The sequence below is a fragment of the Rhodamnia argentea genome, chromosome 3 (genome assembly GCF_020921035.1).
Source record: "Rhodamnia argentea isolate NSW1041297 chromosome 3, ASM2092103v1, whole genome shotgun sequence".
Lineage (NCBI taxonomy): Eukaryota > Viridiplantae > Streptophyta > Magnoliopsida > Myrtales > Myrtaceae > Rhodamnia > Rhodamnia argentea.
Genome location: NC_063152.1, coordinates 8,270,718 through 8,294,701, shown reverse-complemented (window position 1 = coordinate 8,294,701; position 23,984 = coordinate 8,270,718). Strand labels below are relative to the sequence as shown.

Genomic DNA, 23,984 nt, shown 5'->3' with positions numbered 1-23,984 from the left:
GTGAATGATAACCATTTTGATTATGGAATCAATTTCCGGCCGGAAATAGATTTTTTCATTTATATCTTTTGGATGAGTTTCTAAGCGGATAAGCGCATTTGATAATAACACAAAATTTTTGCTCCCCGAATAGAAATTCATTGATAGCAACATAAAATTTCTTGGGTTGTTCGCGATCGGTGGGTCGGCTACCAGCGAAGTAGAAAACCCTAACGTGCTTGATACCCCGACTCCTTAGGGGAAATAGTCGAAGGCCCTGTTGGCCAATTCATACTTTTAGGACTTTCAATCCCTCTATTTAGTACAGTCTATTATGGAGAACGGGTCGAAATAACTTTTGGTGACATGTAATTTTGTACACACATTTGCCTTTATTTGGCAGACATGATTTTGTAAATATATAATAGGTGAGAAATAACTTCGTTCCTATTATGCGAACTGGAGATCTAGTCCTATGGCTTGATTGAATCAATGATTGAATCAATTCAAAATTTGTACAATCAATCTAAAATGTCAAATCCTATAATAGGGATGATTCTCTAAATATATAGTAGGAAAAGGACGGCGACTTGCAATGCATCCGGACAAAAAAACCATAATGATGCATGGACCGTTGATATAGTTAATTAGTTCTTGGACTAACCAAAGAGCAGCCTGTGTTGAACGTTCATATGTGGCCGGCTAGTATGAGGGTGGGTATGCCTATTGCCCTTACTCTTTTATGGTGGAGAATGGATACCACTTTAACACATAAATGCCCAACAATTTTTTTTTTTTTTGGGGTCTTTCCTCTTGTTTATTTCTTTTCTAGGTAGATTTTGTAACTCCACTATAACTTTTTATTAATGTATTTGGACAAAATGATAATCTAGAAGAGTACAAGCTGCGCGTATGGTCCCAACATGAACAAACCTTCCACTTTTGCTTAAATTGGCTAAATGTTTTTCACATTTCAACAAATTAAGTTCATTTCCTTAGATAATCCAAATCAAGCACATATTTGTGTGCCCTTTTCCTTATGATTGTCTTCTTAGACAATGTTTGACACATTAACACATAGTAAACTAGAGAAATTTTAGGATGCAATATTAATGTAAAAAACATATCCTAAAGCTATGTTATTCATTCTTCTTGTGATGGTTAGTAAGACAGTGGGTGGTTAAATTCTTCAATTGAAAAGTGGATAAACCACATCTTGCTTAAGTAGTGATTAAATAAGTGATGAGTAATAAGGATGTGATGGCAAGTCCGGAGATATCCGAAGGTGAGATGCACTCTCATTCATGTTGATCCATAGAGACTTCCACAAACAAATCTAAACGATGGAGAGAGCATCCTTCTAATCAAGCACTCTCTGTATGCGCTGTATGCCTCATTCCTATTATCTCCTTCCATTCTCTCTCTCCCCCCTCTCCCTCTCTCTTGATATGATGTTGTTGTTGTTGAGGTTGGGTTGAATATCTATTTTTGGGAAGATAAGGAGGGAGTGGAATTATACAGTCTCTGGTCCGTGCTTGAACAAGGCCGAGTTCTAGTTAATAGTTGTCTGCATGATACCTTGTGGATATGGAGCTAAGTAGTAGCTACTAATTTCAATTGCGGAACACGCAATGTGTTTCTACAGGAGGAAAGAAGATGCTGCTTGAAGATTCCTTGATGCGAAGCGTACATATAGACAAAACTAAGTAATAATCTTATATTAAACAAGTTGGCAAATTGACTTTAGAATAACGTAAAACGGGGTACCTTTCTTACAGCTCATTCAATAGGGATCAGTGTAAACGAAGGTTCCTTTAACACAATAATGTAGAAAGAGGAGACTTTAGGAAAATTGTTAACGTGAGTATCTTATGCACAATTTTCAGTGTCTATTCATTTATAAAAATGCAATTAATGGAAGGACTTAACGGGACCAATTTGATAAGTTTTAGAATTTAATTGTACTTATTGAAAGTTTTAAGACTCAATTGTACTTTTACGATATACTTTAGGATTTAATTGCATTTTTTGAAAGTTTTTAGGACTCAATTGCTCCTTCATGAGAAGTTTAAGACTTCCAATGCATTTATCCAAAAAAAAAACTAACAAGCAATATTCACATGCTCTCAGCGCTAATGTGCATGAGTCAATGACAAGAACATATACAACCCAAACGAAAATGACAAAAACGTATCGGTTAGATTGGATTTTGTTAATAAATAGCTGTAGCACTCTTAATATTCAAATAAGGAAACTTCATTATTTTCAATCTTCAATCTGATTTTTTACGAGAATCAACACTTATAAATTAATGCCAAAGCACACACGGTGGCTTGTAAATAGTGTAGGGCCATACCAAAAAAATCAATTACCCCCCCCAAAAAAAAAAAAAAAAAACAAGAATAGATGGCAGCATGAGTCATGTCGTCTTCTTCTAATGAAGAGAAGACGTCATTGATGACATATGATTTACGTGCATAAAAATCTATCTCCGTCACATCTTCCACCGAAAACACTCCCCTCCCCTAAACTAAGAGCAAAAATTTGATCAACTCCTAACAATAAAAGTCGCACAAAACCAAAGTTCACCAGCCATTTATCTATCTATGTGGAACCAAACCTTTTCTTGCTAGCAGGCTGAATAAACGAACTGATCTAGGTGGACCAATTCCTCGTATGTATTTTATGAGCATTTTCTTGGACAATGCTTGACATGTTGACACATAATAAGTTATAGTAATTATAGCACGATTTGAGTGCCATATAACATTTCAATCGACGACTTGAGTGCTTTATTCTCTAAAGCAAATCAACTCTAGCTAGCAAGTTAAAAGTACTAAGCCTAACATACATTAACCTACGGAGAATCAAACATGAATGTAATGTATAAGCCTATATATAATCACCATGGGGAGAATTATATAAAAAAAAAAGTCATGAATCTATTGCATTGTTTGTCAATCAAGTCATAAATCATTTAATTTTTTTTAATTGAGTTTTAAATCATTTCTCGTTTTACCAATTAAGTCCAACCAGCATTATCTTGGCTACCCGAATGGTACGCCATCGGCCCCAGCCGCCGGCGTGGGGGGATAACATAGGTCACCATTTGGAGAGAGAGTGTGTATGTGTGTTGTGTCTTCTAATTTGCAATCATGGGTTTCTGCTATCTTTTACTAATAGGTAATAGCTACTCCTTTCAATTGAGATACGGATCATGCGTTTCTACAGGAGGAAAGAAGATGCTGCTTGAAGATGCTTGATGCGAAGCGTACGTACAGACAGAAGTAAATAATAAACCGTATCGCACGAGTTGGCAAATTGACCACTACTCTGACGAAAAAGCTGAAGGAAATCTGTTTTTTGAGGGCTAGTTGAAACAGCTGCTACTGATTTGCATATTACGTACCACAGCTTAAGGATTATTCGACCACTACCCTGAAGAAACCTTTTTAATTGGTGGAAATCTTTTAACGTCTTTCTAGAGAATTCCTAACCCATGATTAAAATAAATTTATGCCACTTTCTATTACTAAAAAAGAAAAAAAAGAAAGAAAGGAAAACCAACGAGCAATATTCACATGCTCCAGGTGCTAATGACCAAAACATGTTCGATCCAAATCAAAATGACAAAAACATATCAGTCAAATTGCATTTTGTTTCGATCAAAAAGGAAAAAAGACTGCATTTTGTTAATAAATAGTTGTAGCACGCTTAATATTCAGATATGGAAAGTTTATTATTTTCAATCTTCAATCTGATTTTTTTTCGAAAATCAACACTTCTAAATTCATACAAAAATGGCCTAAGAGTAGATGGCAGCATGAGTCGAGTCAAGGCCTCTTCTTCTCATGGAGAGAAGACGTCACTGATGACGCATCATCCCCGTCACATCTTCCACCGAAAACACCCTTAAAAAATTCTTCCCCTAGAACAAAAGCCATTCGTCTAGCTGGAACCCAGTTAGTAATCTTTTTATATTTTTGGTCGAACCAACTCCTGATAATAAAAGTCGCATAAAAATAATGTTCACCAGCCATTTATCTAGCTGGAACCCAGTTAATAATAATAATGTAAGAAATAAAATGATTTACTTGCACTCCCTCTTGCGAAAACCTATTTTGATCAAGAGGGTGCGGGTCCATATAGACCGAGTTTATTTATTTACTTCTTTGGCATACCCAATATGTAATGGGCCTAAACACTTCTATTTACGCTACATGACAACTGACCTTGCTATGAAAGGCATATGCAAATCCCTCTATGTAATGCAAAGAAGGATGCTAATCTCAAACTTTTACTATTAAGAATCATAAAACATCCTTTGACGCATTATAATATTATAATACTAAAGGTGAGAGAAAATGCTAACCTATTGCGTATAATTAAGGTCAGAGAGGAGAGAATGCTTGCTCTTGGGATCGCCACGAGGCATTTCACTTTTCCTCTATGATTGCCGCATGGCAATACCCATGACATAGTTTTGCCATGTGGCTCGAATTTGATGGATGGGTTTCAGCTTATTCATTTATCATCTTAACTTTTGTCTTTAATTTCAATTTCAAAACAATGGACAAGCAAACATATATTGATTTTTTTTTCTTGAGTTTAAAATAGGAAAAGGATTGATTAATTAGAGAAAGTGTGGTTCCATTTGTTTGGCAAAAAATGAGTAATTTGAAAAATTTTCATAAAAATGATGGCTTAAATTATTTGAAATAAATACCTAGTAGAAAATAGTTTCATAGTGGATAATACCTTTGGTCTCATTGTTTCATGGACAATGAAATTTTTTTCGGCTAATTCATTTTTATGAGTGATATGAGAGATCATTTTAGGAAAATATTTTTTTGATTTGTTCATTTTTCAGGAAAAAAATAGAGCCTAAATGAAATAAGTTTTTAATTCAACCACCGCCACCCACCGTTGCTTGCGGCCGCCCGCTGCCGCCCACCATCGTTGCCGCTTGCCATCGCCCATCGACCACTACTCGCCGCCGCTGCTCGCCACCGCCGCCCGTCAACAGCCACTTGCCACCATCACCATTGCCCATTGCTACCCGCCGCTCCTCGTCAATCGCCGCCAGCCATCTCCCGTCGACCGCCATTTGTCGCGGTTGCCTAGCATTGCCCGCTGTCACCCATCGATCGCCACTCGCCGCCCACCGCCGCTTGTCGATTGCCCACCTGCCGCCTGCCGTCGTCCACCCGCCGCCGGCCATCGCCCGTTGACCATCGACTATTGGCCGACGCAAGTAATTTTAAATTTTTTTGGTAAGTGTAATTTTAAATTTTTTTATATAGTAAAAATTCTTTTTTAAAAAAAAAGTAAGTGTACTTTACAAAGTGTACTTTTTACAAAGTGCATTTACATCAAAGTTGTTTTCAATGTATTTTGGAAGTACACTTTACCAAATACTACTTGCATCTTGAAAAAGGCCTTTAGCCCAAAAATATTTGTATTTTGTCAAAGATATTTCTCCAAATCTGAACCAAATAGGACGAACATGCATTTTATGAGGAGAAAAAGAAATACTGAATGGGTTATGCATAAATTAACACCTTTTTTTCACTAAGCTTAAATTTAGTTTTTGTCCTCCCAATTCATTTTTCACATCGACCATCTAATTTTCACTCTATTTTTTTCGTAATTTTACTTTTTAAATAAGCACCGCATTTATGACCAAAGAATTTTGCATTACGAGCACCGCTTAAAGAAAAGGCTTTTAATTTAATGGGTTAGTTCATCAAATAAGGCCCGATCAATCCCGAAGTTGTGTGAGGTAGCCCATACAATGAGGGAATTTCGCCAACCAATGATGACATCTACTTTGGCCGAAATTGATAGGTGTTTAGCTAGATTAGGACTCTTTTAAGGTCAAAATTCAAAATTTATTAAAAGAGTCTTATCTTAACTAGAGACTAGAGTTCAGCCCAAAAAAAAAAAATGGAGACTGGAGTTTAAGAAACTAAAATTTTATCGCTATTTGGCTGAAAATAACAGAAATTTTTAGTGGATGCAAACTCTTAAAATCTAAGGCTTACATTGGATCCCATTCTGACTAAAACTCTCTATTCGATGATCCAAATTGACTCCTACTCTTACTAGGATTGCCGAGACAAGCTCTATAAATATAAGGCTTCGTTCACGTTGCAAGGGGTCGGCTCACGCTCTGAAATTTGTGGTACTTCTAAGAGCCAAATAGAAGGTTCTCACAAGCAAGATCAAGGATTTGATTGTCTCTCTTGTCGTCAAGCTAAAGCCTCTCTGCGTCTACCACCAAAATTCAATCGGCGCTCCACACCAGCTTTGTCATCCACCACACAACTCTGGTGTTTCTTGCTGTCCTGTTACAATTCAGCCACGTTCAATCTTGGCTTTCTCTCTCAGCGGAAAAGACAGAAAAAAGGTAAAATACTTCGAATCAGCGGAAAACATTCTCAGTTACCAAAGCTTCCGGACTGACTGGAAGGGGGAACATTCTCATTTACTGAAGCTTACGGGTGATGGAAAACGTACAATTGACCATTTTCCTTGGCTAACAGTAAATTTGAGTTTTTCCCGTTTCAGATGACAGTTCGAAGAGCTGGCTGGCTGGTGTGTTCAGTCAAAACCCACCATGTGATGAAGGTTTTGTTAGGGGTACCAGCGAAGGTGTTCGTGGCTGGCTCAAGATGAAGGCAGTGATGCAGTGGCGTTCTTCGTCAGGAAGAGTGGTGTCAGAATTGTGCAGTTAGATGAACCACCGATTGAGGGCATGTTAATTACTTATCTGTATTTGGCCCCGTCATCATCGATATTCCTTTGTATAAGCTTGGTTGCCTACTTTAGATCTGTCGACATCGTATTTGTTTTCCTGGCCTTCTCTTCTTGTTTTCTCAGTCCTCGAAACTTTTAGCCTATGTTCTTTATTGCCACCTTTAAATCATATATCTGCTTGTCATGCTCCACACAAGAATGTATTTTGTACATCGGATCGGATGCATCGCTTAACATTGACATGTGGAGTTGCTGAGTCAATGTCAGGTCAGAGATTTCAATATTCAAATGCAAAATTCGTTAGTCGAGTACACTACGTGAACAATTCAATCCAAAGTATAAACAAATATAAACCGAACATTTGGTTCTCTTACACATGAAAATGATAAATACATACAGATGAAGCAAAAGCTTCGCACTCTTGAGGAGGTCTCAGAGCTTGCAGCACTACCATGAAGACAGCAACAGATAGAAGCCATGACTCAGCATCTTTCGGTCGATTCTATCTGAGTTAACAGACAAATAGTTACCTTTTACTCCATGTTTCTCTTCGACAAATGCCCGCCAAGCAGAACAGGCACACGGCCGGTATAAATTAAGAATTTTCAATAAGGGTGGTGTCGAAGAGCTTCAGTCAGAAAGCCCCCACATGCATTGCTTCTCATATTCACGTCTGCAACTTCAAGTATTAGAGGTCCACCCACAGGAGCAACACTAGTGTAACCACCGCAAATTCTTGAACAGATGGTCATTCTGAATCAGAGATTTCATCTTCATCGTCGTCCAGTATATAGACCAGGGCCCGCTTTCTCGCATTTGAAACACAAGCCACGCCTTTACTTGCTGTTGCCAAGAAAACATCAACTTGATTTCAGTCTGCTGTTCCCTGAATACATGGGCATAAAAAACGTTGATGTTTAGATACCTTTTTCGGTAAAAGTAAAAACACAATACGTGCACTATGCTGAGACACAGGCGGGAAGCAAGCCTTTGTGTGCCTAAAGAGGCTATGGCATGCATGTATACTATGAATGCTCTAAAGTATCTTGCTATGCTAGAGACCACGATAGGATCTATCATCATGAACTTGTACATAGCGGTTCTCAGTCAGTAACTCAGACTGCTATGCACCTACCATAAGAGGATGATTATTCCTTTTGTATTTGTCTGGCGACTATATATTCACCCCTTTCGCACTTTGTCCTCTCAATTGGTTTGAAACATTTAGGGGAAAATTTAATGCTTCAGCATTTTACTTCTTGGACTGAAAAAATATTCTTCTTTCGAGCATACTTTTGCACTTCTTCAATCTGTAGGAACAAACATGAAGTGGTCCACTAAAGTGGCGCAATGTACCTATGCCAGTCCCATTTAAACTTAAGAGTAGGTTCTAAGTGGAAATGTAGTAAGGAGCATGGACAGTATTAATCCAGTTCCACCACCCAGCCAACAAGATAAATTTGTTACCGACACTGGCAAGTCTATTGAAAGTTGATACACAAAGGGTAGAGTATGGGCAACAAAAAGTTTCCAGACATCCAAAACTGCGAATGGAAATGGTAAGAAGCTAAAAGAGAAAATCTTCAGAACCATGCTGTACCAGTTCGACCGATTGAAACGATTGCATGTGATGTCATTTGACAGAATACTCTGCATATATTAGATGACGCGCTCAGAACAAAAGAAGCACAGTGAGTCTGCAAGCAAGCAAAAGAAGCCCAGTGAGTCGGCAGATACCATAGCATCTTAAAACATTACACACGCTTGATGTCATCTTACTAGCAACCTGTTCTGTTTTCTAATGATTAGGAAAATACGGTCAATAAATAAATTATCCACCCCAAATTGAAGCAAGAAGACAACAAAGCAAATGGTTGGCACGCTTGTTAGTCGCAAGAGGTTGGACTTCCAAATCCCAACCCAACACTACTCCAAATTCTCTTAAGGCCCAGAACTGGTCCAGACTAGTTGACAGGTTTGCTAGATATCAGTTGACAGGTAGACCTGGTTACCGGTCGAACAGGGTCAGTACCACCAGTTCTTGACAAACACTATTTGTGCTAGGAAACTAGACTGGACAGTTCTGGTTCCCGGTCCGACCATAGCCACTTCTTAAAACTTGAAAAAGAACCAGATCCACCATATGCTATTTTTTTTTCTTTTTTTTTTGTTCATCAATGTCTTAAATATGTGAATTGACATGATCGGAATAGGACTCAGGATATCATGAGTTACATTCAATTTGTACACCTCCCAGTTATTTGCACAAGTAATTCCTGCAATATGCACAAACGGAAAGTCACTGGCCTGCAAGATCGTCATCCCAGAATCTTCCAAGTTTTCATGAGTATCATTCATCTTATTTAGCAACACCACAATTTGATGTTCCTGTTTCCAACAGAAAATATTATCCACATTTGCAAATTTGGCTTTGAAATATTATATACCAAGCTTTTACTTTATATAGAGCCAAATCCACAAAACAAGGACCAGGAGGTATATGCAAACATCCTTTACCATTCCAAGGATGCATTGTCAGAGTCCAGATAAGTTCAAGAAACATTGAGCTCCTGATCCTTTGATGATTTCGAAAAATCTTCCATCAACCATATTAAAGCTGCTGGGCTGTGAAATAAGATTCTAAGTTTGGAACTCAACTGCAAAGAAAGCATTAGAAATAACAAGTAAGATATAAAGAATCAAGATCAAGAAGTCGTATCAACTTTTAAGTTGAAACATGCATACTTTGTTTACTTGGGCATCTTCCTCCCAGTTGAGACACACTACAGCTGTCGCATGAGACTGGAAGCTTCTTAAACAGTTTCCCATTCTGCTTAACATTTATACCAGGTTAGAAAGTATTATACCAGAGCATGTAGAACTGCTGCAACAGCACACCACATATCCATAGTTAAGTAAAGAAAGCTAGATTAGCAAGATAACATTCATAATGTATTATGTGAAAAACTCTCTTCCGAGCAAAACGTTTCACAAAGTGGATGATGGTTAATAAAATTGTAGAAGTCTAAGAGAACCAGAAAAGCAGCAGCATCAACCAATCCATTATCTAAAGCGATGGTGATGTATATCTTTTTGGCAGCGTCCAATCCATTATCTCAATCCAGAAATGAATCATTTTTCCGCATTGGAACCTCGAGGTGGAGTGGATCCATGAAAGCTTACTTCAGGCAAGGATCAGAAGTCTACTCTGCAACTTAGGATCTCAATGGAAACCATTCAAAGGTTGGCTCAAGAATTATAGTGCACTCAACAATATGTTCTCCAAATCCAGAAGACCGTATGATGCCTGAAGCAATCAGATGTTTCTCGAGAAAAAATGCCTCTTCTCTAAATTTTTCCAGTGGGAATAGATATCAAGAACCGCCAAAGCTAGACATCTAATCCTAAGCTCTTACGAATTTGAATTAGCAAGAGATAAGAGTCATATAAGAACTTAACATACTTGGATGCAGTTCCCTCTATACTCCTAGTCTCCGTGCTTTCCCCAATTCCTAACTCCATCCCTCTCGACCAGATTGTCATACAAGTATGCAGCATAGCTTGGGATATCCTAGTAACAAGTAGTTAAACTCCCACCAGCGAACTTGATTAGTCAAAATGATGCGACAAGATGCCCCTCTGTAATCAGAAGAAGATAAATTCACTTCAAGTAGCACAGAATGCTAGAAACTTTCCAGCCTATACAATGTGGTATACATTAGATATCTCCTTGCATGGAACGCTCAATCAGTTAAAAAGAGGAAGAAGAGTGGCCAGAAGTAGCATTACATGGTGAGAGTCAGGATTAAAAATCTAAGGAAAACAATATAGATGCCTGACAGCATTGAGATTGTATTCTGCAGGGCCTAAACCTACCAACTCCAAGTGGGCATCAAGAATTTCTGCATGCGACATAGCTAGTCTATCTATCATAAATGACATCCCCACCAATTCAAGTTCTTTATGTTTATGGACACTTAAAATGTGTGTACCCAGAACGGAAACGCGACGGTAACTGCAGGTTAAGTCAGGGAAAAAATCACCTAAAGGCACCTACCTTGTCTAAGAGTTGATAGGAACCTATCACGCCTATAACTAAGAGTCCCTCCATTCAACTGATATCAGCTTGGAATTCTTTATTTGCAACAATCATTCACTCTTCATTTTTCAGTAGAACAACAACTCCTTAGTTCGACATCATGTTCTCATTTAGACTTTCAAGCACTTCACCTCTATATTCGTCCAATTCTCCATCGGACGCAATCGGAACTAGATTGGCAATTACAGTGGTTTCTCTCAGAAAAAGGAAGCCTAGCACGTTTAGGAAAAGCGAAAGAAGTAAAATGACATAAGGCCAATGACTCAAAGTGCAAAACCAGCCATTGTTGAAGAAACGGACACACTGAACAGAATAAAAAAAAGAAGTTTCATCAGTTTTTTATTCAGTACTTCCATCGTTCCAGAATCTTTCAAATGCTAAAAGAATCTTTATCTTTTCGGCATAGGATGAAGTATCTTATCCGAAGACTAATGATAGATGATGTGCTTAAGAAGCCTTTTCATCTATTTCCATTTTTGGCATGATAAGCAGAATCATTTTGCCAAGGCACACGTTAACTTCCATGAACATCTTCTCCCAGGAAATGTTAGTGACAAGATCACAAATCTTGAAAGAAATCCAAGCAGGAAATACAAATGAAAATTGGGCGGTAGATCTCAAGAGAGCAAAGGCAAGTAACCTGCTTTAGGTAGCTTTCTTAGAAAATGTGGATCATCTCTGGTAATCTGACTCATCCAAGTCAAACATACGAAAATCCAAATTGTATCACTCTGGGACCACCTGAGTCAAATGGTCTTTTCTCGTAATTCTGATAAAGTCGTGTTCCAGATAATTTTGGAATTGTTTCGAGTGACTTGCATCCAGAAATGTCCAATTCCACTAGTTGCTCCAATTTCTCGAGCCCTTGAAGCTCAGTCAATTTCTGGCAATCTTGCACAATCAGACTCATCAAGCGGGTACACGACGACAAATCTGGTAACATCTCAATCGAGGAACATCCTGAGATAGCAATACATTCTAGAGATATTGACTCTTCAAGCCCCGGGATCACCCGGAGTTCATGACAGTTGGACAGGAACAATTTTTGTAAATTATGAAAATTTGACAAGTTCGGTAATGCTGCTAAGGACTTGCAATCTTCAATCCATAGACTTTCGCAGGATGGGAATCCCCCTAGGCTCTGAATATCCTGAAGCATGTCACAGTCATTGATACTCAACCGTCTCAAGGTGACGGAGCAACATAAATTTGGTAACCTTTTAATTGAAGCGCACCTAGTGAGATCCAACATTTCTAAGAACTCCAGCCTATCAAGGCCATGAATTTCGGCTAATTTCAAGCAAGATATAGCCTCCAATATCTTCAGACTGTCGGATTCTGGAAGTTTTAGCGTGTCAATTTTAATGCACCCAGTGAGATTCAACTTTTCCAAGGACTCCAGCCTATCAAGGTCATTAATTTCGACTAAGTTTTCGCAAAATTTAGCATATAATTCCTTCAGACTATCAGATTTTGGAAGGTATAGCCTTTCAACCGAAGCGCACTTGGAGATATACAGCCGTTCCAAGAGCTCCAACATATCGAGACCTTGAATTTCAGCTAACACTTTGCAACCAGTAACATTTAATGACTTCAAGCGACCAGATTTTGGAAGGTGTAACTCCTCAAGTGAAGCGCACTCAAAGAGATACAAACTTTCCAAGATGTCCAACCCATCAAGGCCCAGAATTTCGGCTAAGTTCATGCACGATTTAGCCGTCAATATCTTCAAACTCCCGGATTTTGGAAGAAGCAGTCTTTCAATTGAAGCGCACTCGGAGATGCTCAGCTCTTCCAAGAACATCAACGTATCGAGACCTTGAATTTCGACTAACTTTTTGCAATCACGAACATCCAATTTCTTCGGGCGTCCGAAGTGTGGAAGGTCCAGCCGTGAATTGCAGAACGTGATAGTCAAGCGCTCCAAATATTTCAATCCATCAAGACCTTGAACTGCACGTAAATTCTTGCAATGAATGGTAAATAATGCCCTTAGATGGATTAACTGCGAAACGTCCAGTATTTCAATAGATTCACAAAGAGTGACTCCCAAGATTTCCAACTTGAAGGGAGTGTCTAGGGATTGTGGTAATTCTGATTCTTCAACACCCGTCGGTCTATTGAGACCTTGAATTTCAGCTAACACTTTGCAACCAGTAACATTTAATGACTTCAAGCGACCAGATTTTGGAAGGTGTAACTCCTCAAGTGAAGCGCACTCAAAGAGATACAAACTTTCCAAGAAGTCCAACCCATCAAGGCCAAGAATTTCGGCTAAGTTCATGCACGATTTAGCCGTCAATATCTTCAAACTCCCCGGATTTTGGAAGAAGCGGTCTTTCAATTGAAGCGCACTTGGAGATGCTCAGCTCTTCCAAGAACATCAACGTATCGAGACCTTGAATTTCGACTAACTTTTTGCAATCACGAACATCCAATTTCTTCAGACGTCCGAAGTGTGGAAGGTCCAAACGTGAATTGCAGAACGTGATAGTCAAGCGTTCCAAACATTTCAATCTATCAAGACCTCGAACTGCAAGTAAATTCTTGCAATGAATGGTAAATAATGCCCTTAGATGGATTAACTGCGAAACGTCCAGTATTTCAATAGATTTACAAAAAGTGACTTCCAAGAGTTCCAACTTGAAGGGAGTGTCTAGGGATTGTGGTAATTCTGATTCTTCAACACCTGTCGATTGCTTTGAGACCATTCTCAATCCTTTAGTATTGTTGGTGGAAGCTCCGGGATGCACTGGAGAAATTGACAGTGGCAGACTCTTAGCTCCTTGAGACGGGTTAGGTGGGAGAGTGAAGGCAATTTGCGACTTCGACAGGTGACGCCCAAATATGTTAAGCTGGAAGGAAGGTCCGGCAGCGATTGGAGCTTCTTGCAGCCAACAAAATCAAGGTGTTGTAGGGATGAAAGATTGCACATGCTTTACGGCATTTTCCCTTTCAGATTTTCGCAATATAAAGCTTTTAAAACTCGGAGCTTTCTCAGCCTCCCGATATTCTTTGGTAATTTTCTTATACCACTCCAAGAAATATTTAGAATTTCTAGATTCTCCAAAGACCCCATGCTTTCTGGCATTTCCCCTTTGAGATTTTTGCAATGTGAAGCACATAACTCTCGGAGCTGTCTCAGCCTCCCAATATCATTGGGTAATTCTTCTATGCCAGAGCCAGAAATATGTAGAATTTCTAGTTTCCGCAAATCTACTATCCTTTACGGAAGCTTCGTGAGGCTCGAACAGCTAGTCAACTCCAAGCGAAGGAGGGCCTTCATGCCTCCAATTGAAGAGTCGATTTGCTGCAATCTCCAACAGTGGTTGAGGATCAAAACCTCCAAATTCTTAAAAGCCGAGAGGAATTCCGTAGTTTCCAAGGATTCACACTGGGAAAGGTCGAGAAATTTGAGCTCCTCCGCCATCCGGTGAAACAAATAATTTTATGCTTTTAAGGGGTTAGTCTAGAGTGATTATGATACAACAGAAAGCAAGAAAAATAAATAAAAATAAAAATAAAAGACGTTCTCACCTTGAAAGAACTCCATCCTCCCCATCCTTCATTTATCTTGCCACGTGGCAATTTCGGTACAACTAATTCCGTTGCGTGAAAATTGTTCACATCAAAATTGTGGGGACAGTTTTCCCATTGAAGCCATTTTAACCCCTCCATTGAGTCCTTAAAATCTCCACTGAGATGTGCCCCTCCCTCCATGTGAAGGAATCTTAGGCCTGTCAAATTCTTGAATTTTTCTCCTGTGTAAATGTTGTCATCTCGCTCAACTATTTTGCCGGAGCCTTCTGAGCTGCTTTTGCTCGGATAAATGGCCTGAATCTTTTCCGTTCCCCGTATGCAACGATTCAATGTCCATTAATACTATATTCGATTAAAGTAATCTAAAATTATTATTTAAAAAAAAAGGTTTTAAGCCTATTGCAATTGTGCCGGTTCGGTCATAAATATACTATTTTTACCAATTGAGTCCTAAATCTTTTGAATTCAAGTCTATTTAGTACATCCGGCTAAAGTTGACAGGCCGGTGCTAACGTTATAATTTATAATAATATTATAATATTTTTTTCAATTATTTATTATTTACCATTTATTTCTTTGCTTTTCTTTTTTCGCTTAGCCTTCTTCCTCCAGTCGGTCGCCCGATCAATGATTGGCCAAAGGCAAAGGCCGGTGAGGGCGAGCTCGCTTGCCACTGGTGAGGCTCAACCATAAATTTTTTTCATTATACTTCACAATGTTGTACAAGATTTCTTTTGTGGTGTTTAACCGGTTCCACCATAAAAAATTGATAGCTAGAGTTTGGCCAAAACCCGAAAATAAGCCCAACCTTTTGTACTTGGGACAAAAGGAGCAAAACCTTCAAACTTCTATAAAGCCTAACCTTCGCCATCTACGACAAAAACAACATAACCTTTCAAATGTAATAAAAATAGTTCAATTATTTAAATGTAGACCAAAGATGATACCTATTATAAATTTCATCCGTTATCATAGTTAAATCGCCGGGGTTAAACCTACATTGCTCACTGTGCTGACGTGTACAATTGGTCATGTAAATGTTTTATTTTATAATCTTGTCAACAAACTTTGTTTATGATATTTTTTTACAAAATTTCTGGCTTTTTGTGAAAAAAGAAGAAGTCATTTGTGGTCACTATTAACGTGGTTCATTGTGAATGTTCGTACAATGAGAGGATGATGCGAGGCAATTTAAAGTGAGAACAGGAAGAATTGACGCCGAATGTGACTTTTATCCCATGAATTCGATAGGTAATGTTATATGTAAAAGGCTGGGCTTCTTTTTATGATGGTACTATGGATGAAGCACGAAATGGAGTCATGCCAAAAATTCTGAAATAATTATATAAAATGCACCTTTTCAGCTGTAAAATTTAATTTAGCTATACCAATTTATTTGTATATGAGATATATAGCATACTCGTTTTTCATTTTTTTTTTGGTCGAAAATATTGGTTTTTCTTTTGGTTAGTTTAGTTTATTTAGTCATGTAGTTCGAAAGACATAATAAATAGACACTGGCTTTGAATTTGTTAATATATGAATTGGCTCTTGAGATTATACATGGGTCGCACCTTGACATTGCAAATAAGTGCTAGGCTATGGAGCAACAACTTGAGTCAAATCAAATGATAAATAAAAAGTAGTAGTTATAATTAGGATTAATTTCGCAAATTCAAACACAATCACATCCTTAATTATTTAAAATAAAATTTTAGAGTATTCATCTGTTGGACCTTTTATGTAGAAAAAGTAAAATTTACCTTTTTAATGGTCAATGCAGAAAATACGCTTAATACGTACATATACATATATGTATAAAGAATTTCTATTATGATCTAATACGGTAAGTTTTAAATAGTCTTTGTCCTATGAATATTGGTAAATGGAATTCCTAACGTAATATTACATAAAATAAGTATCCCTTCCATTCTACATTGTGGACAAATGACTAAAATTTCATGGGACATGCGGGCATCGCTAGTCCTGTTATATTAATTGTAACATCTAGATATGATAATTCTATGATTTATCATTAGTCAAGCTATTTACTGCATGTCGAAGACGTAAATGAAGCAGTTATAGAAGTTCAGCTCTTAACACTACGATACTCATTCGGAGAGAGCAACCTCCCTACTTTCTAATCTCGTCAATCAAACATTCAAGGGCAATGGACCAACATTACTCTAATAGTAGAACATGGACTAACTAAGTGAGAAAAACAAATGAAAAGGTTACCTTATTTTTCTTTAGCACTTTCCAGATTTCCTCATAATCCCATAACCTGCTACGATTCTCGGGCCACTGGTTTTCTTCGCGAACTATTTGTCTACCAAGATCTCTCGGTTGGTCATGCATTTGAAGCTTATGATCATCTTCAATTTTTATTAATGACATGTATCTCAATACTTCAATTTCCACCTCGGGAAAAAAGCCACGGGCGTCCCACATGTAGGATGCAATTCTTCTGTCGGTGCCAATGAAAAAACAAGCAATATCCAAAAATAATTGCTTTTGCTGATCTTCTAATATATCATAACTTATCCGTAGCCTATCTAGCACTTCCTTAGGAGGCACTTTTTTTAACTTGTCTATTGTACCTCTCCAGAATTCTGGTTTTTCTGCGCACAATGATGAGCCTAAAACCTCAAGAGATAAGGGAAGCCCTCCGATGATAGATACAACTTCATGAGTGAGGTCCTCAAATTCCCTTGGAGGAGGGTGCCTTCGGAACGCATGTTGGCTAAAAAGAATCAAAGCTTGGTCTTTATCCATTTTCTCATGTTTATAGGCGCAGTCCACACCAACTTCTTTAAGAATCTTCCCGTTTCTGGTAGTAATAATGATCTTACTTCCCGAAGAAAACCAATCACGATTACCAGCCAAACGCTTCACCCGATTGACATGATCCACGTCATCAAGAAGAAGGAGGACCTTTTTATGTTTAAAGACGGAGGAGATGACCTTAGTCCATTCATTCTCACTATGAACTTCATTTTTTCTCTTCAATATATCATAGATTAACCGATTCTGTAAGCAATGTACGCCATTACACTTCCATGATTCCCTTATATCAGCAAGGAAGCTACGGTGCTCGAATTGATCGGAAAGCTTGTTGTAGATGGCTTTAGCAAGAGTAGTCTTACCAATGCCTCCCATTCCATGAATGCCAATAAATAGGGTGGCACGAGATTTACCACTTACATGTTCCATAACACGGTTCACATGACTATCAATTCCGACTAAATTCTCAGAAATATCCAACTCGGACTTTCTCTTCAGTCTGCTCAACACATTTCGGACAATCAATTTCACCAAGTTTGCTTCATACCTGTCAAATGACAAGAGTTCATTTATGTGGCAACAATAATTTTCTAATCGTTTATCTATTGAGAGCATAATAATAATACATAAATATCGATATTGATTGAAAACTTTAAGAATCATTTTTTCACACCTCCATAAATTATCTTACATGCCAAAAGTAAAGTGGGAAATGCTGGTGGTTGCTTCACATGGCTTGCCCCTCATTCCACTGTTACTACGACATAATTTATTAAGTCAGAAAAAGCTGGAGGGTATGAGTTATGAATATTAAATATTGTATCTATTATGGATTTGAGTCAAATTTTAAACTTGTTGTTTGTCAAAGGTATGAGGGATGACGTGGACGTGACTTTGAAATTTTTAATAGCATTTGATAAGCAAAAGCAATTTATAACTTTTGATATAAGATAATTTCAGGTCTTGCGATGCCAATCAGAAAAGTTGTTCGGATTGTGGTATTGTGAACTACCCGAATTGCAACCGAGAGGCTTTCTCCTTGCTTCCGCTACACGATTGCAAGTTTCTAATCGTGCTGTGAATTTAGTATTATTCTAGACTTGTGTTCTTATCGGTTTTCATTGCAAGTGTCTATTATCGGTTTTATATGAAAGTAGAAGAGTAATTTTTACCCAAAATAAGGACATTGCTTCAATATATGCAGGTTCATGAGATAGAAATTACCTGTTGAAGATAGGAAAATGAGTTGAGAGTTACTTAAACAAACATATAAAAAAAAATAATCCATTTTTTCCTTTTTTATAATTACCATCACCATATATCACCGATGAAACAGTTCTTTTGTAAAAATAAGTTTAATAGCAACTAATCAACGATATTAGTGACTCAATGAATGTAAATTGGGAAGACAAAGAATTATGGCTTTGACAATCATCATGCACGATATATGATCTTATGAGCTTTAAGTGAAAAATCACCAATAAGTCGTACTATTAATCTAGAATAAATACGTGATTAGAAAAGTGCGTGACGAGGATTAATGTAACGTACGCTATAAACATGAAAAAAAAGAAGCATAATGTTACAAAATATTTAGATGTAAAAGTAGAAGTTTAATTAAAACAAAATCTTTTTTCCAATGGGATCGTGACGACAAAATCTATGACTAGATTGGTCAACATCATTAAAGCGCAAAACTTAAAAAAAAAAATGAGAATAACTTATGGAACTCATGCATTGCAGGATCGTACTGAACAAAAAAAAAAAAAAAGGGAACGAAAATGAATCAAGTGAGAGTAAGAACAACCAGCAAACACCCACACACATTAAAAGAAAGTAGAGAATGTCTCGGTGAAAAATTTTACCCATCGGCTTCGTATCCTTTCACTTTGCTGACTTCAAGGAGTGCTTGCTTCCACTTCTCCAAATTCGCCAGGTCTTGAGAAGACCTCCCAGTCCCACGCAAACGCCCCACACGCTCATGAAATAATTCTCCAAACCTCCCGATCTGATGTCCCACGTCAGATGGTTTCACTTTGTAGAATATAGGCAACACTATCTGCCCGTTATTATTCTTGCGCTCCATAATCTGAACCAGCTCATCCAGGCACCAACTGCTCTTACCATAACTCTCGGAGAAAATGGGGATCAGGATCTGACTGTTCGTGATGGCTTCCATGAGCGCTGGTCCGATGTCCTGGCCTTGAGAGAGCTCGTCATCGTCTCTGAAAGTATCAATTCCAGCATTAAGGAGCCCATGGTAGAGGTGATCCGTGAAGCCATGTCGAGTATCTGGGCCTCTGAAGCTCAAGAACACCTCATAGCGGTTTCCAGTAGTCGTGGTCGACGAACTAGATACACTGTTGTTAGTTTCTGTCGGAGATGAACTAGATGCGCCTTTACTAATTCCTGTCGGAGACGGACTAGATCCACCGGATTTTGTTTCTGTAGGAGACGAACTAGATCCACCAGATTTAGCTTCTGTCGGAGACGAACTAAATCCACCGGAATTAGATGCCGTCGGACGCGAAGTAGATGCACCATTATTAGTTTCCATCGGAGACGAAGTAGATCCACCGTCATTAGTTTCTGTCGGCAACGAACTAGATCCATCAGAATTAGCTTCTGTCAGCGGAGTCATCGAACCAGGTGCGCCAGTATCAGCATCTTCTTTTTTTCTACGCGCACGAGCTTTCTTCTTATTGAGAACATAAAATGCAAGCCCGGTGCGACGAAGCATTTCGGCTTTGCTCAGACTCTGGCCTTGATTTTCGCTTTCAGGTCTGACGGAGGAAAAAGCCCAGAATGCCTCTCTCAGGAAACAGAGAATGCCTTGTTGTTGCCAAATCCCACTCCTTGTGGGTTGATTTGTATAATGGGAACCAATCGGCAAAAGAATCTTGTACCCATAACTCAACCACGCGTTTCGGGTCAACCACGCGCTTAGGGTCGTTGCCATCATGTGTAGTACTAGTAGCTGTAGTAGCTCTGTAGCTGTAGCTTAATAATTGCAAGAGAGTCTTCTCCGGTCCCCCCTCTCTCTCTCTTCACTGCTTCCAATAATCAATTAGATTTCCTAACAAAAAAAAACCAAAAACAAATTAATAATTAGAATTTGTAATTAATTGAACCAATAAATAATCTCTTTCAGGTGCGCGTAGCTGAGCCTGAGCCCGAGCCTGGCGACGTGACTGTCTTTTTAATTTACGTGTCTCTTTCCTAGATTCGTTGCGGAATTTAGTAGGTATCATTTATATGGATGTTTTTCTAAAATGGTGGACTTTCGTTTTGGACATTTTCGAACGGCGTATTAAACCGGAGACGAACCGATTAAACGAATCGAATGAATGCGAGTGTGAGAGGGACGGGATGAGGGGGACGAGACGAGAGGGACCCGCTTACGCTTGGTACAAGCAACTAAATATATTGGATCATCGATTAAGCCACGGATGTGCGCGCAGAGGAGGCTCGTGGCATGAGTTCGATACCCAAGGCATCTCATATAGAATTTCCTTTCTTTTGGTCCAACCTAAACTCCTAATCGATCGATGTTGAATCATCAAATTGGTCCTAGTGTTCCGGACATTTGAGATTTTACGCTTATGGCCTTATGTGTATTCGATAAGCAATTACCGAAACTGTTGCGGAAACAAGTGATCGAATAAGAAAATAGATAGAATAGTAAAATATATGAGACACCTAATTTATGTGATTCGATCGAGACGGAGAGCAGCAATGAATTTCACTCGACCGAAGCATATAAACCTATTATCCGATTTATTTTCTTATTTTGTCTATTTTATTTTATTGTTCGATTGCTTGTTTATGCAACAATTGGTATCGGAATTAGGTTTGAGCGAGTTGAAGCGTAACAGAAGAAGGAAAAGTGGAAAATCAACGGATTTAATGTGGATGATTTGATTTCCGAAAGACTAACAAGCAAGCTCCATGTTTGATTAGTAAAGTTTCCTTTTTGGAGACATATATCTTAACAGAAAGAATTATTTATGGTCACCGATTGTGGATCAACACGTCATGTGTCCACGCACTTTCTCATGTGGCCACCGACCAAATGCCGGTGAAGATTTCTCAAATCCTTGGGCTCGAGGAGCCGTATAATCAATGAAGGCGATCGACACCTAATAACCACCCATGGCCATTAAAACTCATGAAGGAACCAAAAGAAAATTTCTTCGGAGGCAAAATAAAGAGACGGCTTGCCCCTTAATGAACCAACGAGTGGAGCATCGTGTTTGATCTAATTGCTTGGTATATAGCTATGAGTTGACTGCATTTTGTTAATATATTTAAAGCTCTTGATCCCACTTGGGAATTTACCCCTCCCTGTTTTTGCCTCACTTTGGTTGAACACAAGTAGAGTCAACCAAGCATACAAAGTCAATCCCAAACGCAATCAAGGGGACCGGTGAGGATGTAGAATTACCTTTCTTTTTCCAGGATAAAGTGCGGGACGTTCTATAATTGGCATGAGATCGAAAAGCTTTAGTGTAGTAATCTGTCGAATTTACAGTTAGACTAGACCTTCTCCCGATAAGAGAAGAAAATAGATTGCACATGTCACTACCTCTTCTCTCTCTAAAAAAGTTCGCTTGATGATCTCATTTTGACCACGGGCAGCACATATTCTAGTCAACTTTTCTCTCTTATGATCGAGAACTTGAAGCACATACCAAAACATGTTAAGTGCCCCAAAATAGACAGCTTGTTTAATCGGGTCTTTCCACTCTGTGAGGAAGTGAACGGGGAAGGAAGCAATAGAAGAAGGCCTACACGTCACGGTTGCCATGGGCATGGTCCCTTACGATATATTATGTCAAAAAAAAAAATTGATGATGACGAATAAACTGCTCCATTTCCACTCAAACTCAAAGCTGAAAGCCTTCTAAACTCGATTCAGCAAACTCTAGAATAGAGTTTAAATGCCTTCAGTCACAATTTGCCTGGATCAACTAGCTTCTCTTTCAATTCGTGCCTTTCATGTCTTTTAAGTTTTGAGGACCAACTTTTCCGACATGAGTGCATCACTTGGCAAAAACTTTACTGGGGAAAATAGAATGCAAGCCCTAAGAGAAGGATCAGTGCGACGAGCTTGGCGAAAGAATATCCAAAATTGAGACGGTGCATTCCGTCTTTGCTCTGACCTTGCACTTGATTTTTGAGTTCAAGTCTCGCGGAGAAAAGAACTGGAATGCTTCTTAGGAAGCGTAAAATGCCCGGTTGTTGACCATTCTCTTGTGATCCGATTATACAAGAGTCAATACCACCAAAAACCCCAAATTGATACATTTATAATAAATTTACGCAAAATTATTTTTTGACCACAAAAAACCCCAAACCGATATACCTACCCAAACTAGTATAGTTGCAAAAAATTTACCATCCGTTAATTTTCGTTAAATTTTACCGTCAAATGCTGAGTTGGATGACACATTAAAATTGTCGGGTGGACATGTAACCCTCTGCATGTTACATGTGTATCGATTTATCATTTTTCGTGGTATTAACTTAATTAACAGAAACTACCCGAGGGCAAAGTTTTCAAATGTGTATGAATTTGAGATTTTTTGTTGTAAAAAAATTATTTTGGGGTAAATTTATCACAATTATATCAGTTTATGATTTTTGGTAGTCAAAAAAATAGTTTGAAATAAATTTGTCACGCTTATACTAATTTAAGATTTTTAGTAGTAAACAAATTGAGATAAATTTATTATAAATGTGTCAATACATGATTTTTCGTGATATTTACCCTTTATACAATGGAAACCAGTTGGCAATGGGAATCGCACTAAAAAGTCAAACTTGTCAAGCTATATAATAAATTAGTAATTCATTCCCCGGAAATAGCAACCACATGCTTAGAGTGACGAGGAAATATTGGGTACCTGAGATATTCTAAGTCAGCAAAATAATACTACATCAATTGACTGACATGTGTCCAGTGGGAGACCGCTTTTCATATTTTCCACATGACTTGGTCAAAAAGTGGGCTTTAGAAAAAGAAAAAGCAAAAGAAGAGATATAAAGGCAAAAGGGAGAGCTCACAACTAAGAGAGAAGGAAGGGGAAAGAAGGGGAAAGGAAAAAGGAGGAGCATTTTCGACCCGCAATATCCAGTGAGGATTAAGCCATGTGTTCGTCAAATCGAAGTAATTTTTTAAATTATGACGCAAATTCAAAATCATGTGAAATTTGAACTCCGAAATCCGACTAGAATAATTAAATTATGGAATTACATGAAAATCACGAATTATGACGTTGTGAAGTTATGGGATTTGTTAGGAATTGATTTAAAGTAACGTTTTAGTTGGAGCAAAATTTTCGAATTTTGCGTGTGAGCTCCACCTTGTAGATAGCTTTGACTAATCACTTTGTGCGAGCAATTTGTTACTGCATGGCAATCCTTTTGTTAGCGATTAAGCTTCGTTTTAGCCAATTTGGAATTGAGGTAGTATATTACTTGGTTTTGACGTTGATTCACCTTTAATTAACATGATTACGAGATTGTCGGCTCGAACAAATATGTTGTTGGGGCATTCTCAGCTGAGTAGTGTTATCTCTTCAATAAAAAGGATTAGACATATTATGTGCAAAGTATGATTTGGTTAAAAGGCAAAACTAATCATCTATAGCATATTTGATGCATCAAATTTGGATGGGACATTCACTATCCTTTTGATTATTTGAAATGGCGTGGAAAGCATTTTTAGTAACGGTTGGTGAGTTGATTATTGTGAATGGTTTGAGGATTATCAAGGGATTGCAAAAAGGCTACACGTATTGATTTGTGCATCTGATTAATG

General features: G+C 38.2%; 2 protein-coding genes and 1 pseudogene across 2 annotated transcripts in view; 1 reads left to right on the top strand and 2 right to left on the bottom strand.

Moving 5' to 3' along the window:
* The window catches only part of LOC125314374, a 413,124-nt pseudogene that overhangs the window by 380,083 nt on the left and 9,057 nt on the right, over positions 1-23,984 (top strand).
* LOC125314036 (putative adenylate cyclase regulatory protein) lies at positions 11,538-13,121 on the bottom strand. The gene has a single exon (XM_048275494.1). The coding sequence runs from the start codon at positions 13,119-13,121 to the stop codon at positions 11,538-11,540; it is 1,584 nt and encodes a 527-aa protein (XP_048131451.1).
* Positions 12,991-23,984, bottom strand: part of LOC125314035 (disease resistance protein RPV1-like) — a 147,636-nt gene continuing 136,642 nt past the window's right edge. Inside the window, exon 4 of the mRNA XM_048275493.1 lies at positions 12,991-13,307. Within this exon, the coding sequence (XP_048131450.1) occupies positions 13,129-13,307 (179 nt within the window). The 3' untranslated portion in view covers positions 12,991-13,128. The remainder of the gene's footprint in view (positions 13,308-23,984) is intronic.

What these genes read in the sequence shown, in the direction of transcription:
- LOC125314036 (XM_048275494.1), bottom strand. Translation starts at nt 13,121, where the DNA reads ATGAACTTAGCCGAAATTCTTGGCCTTGATGGGTTGGACTTCTTGGAA.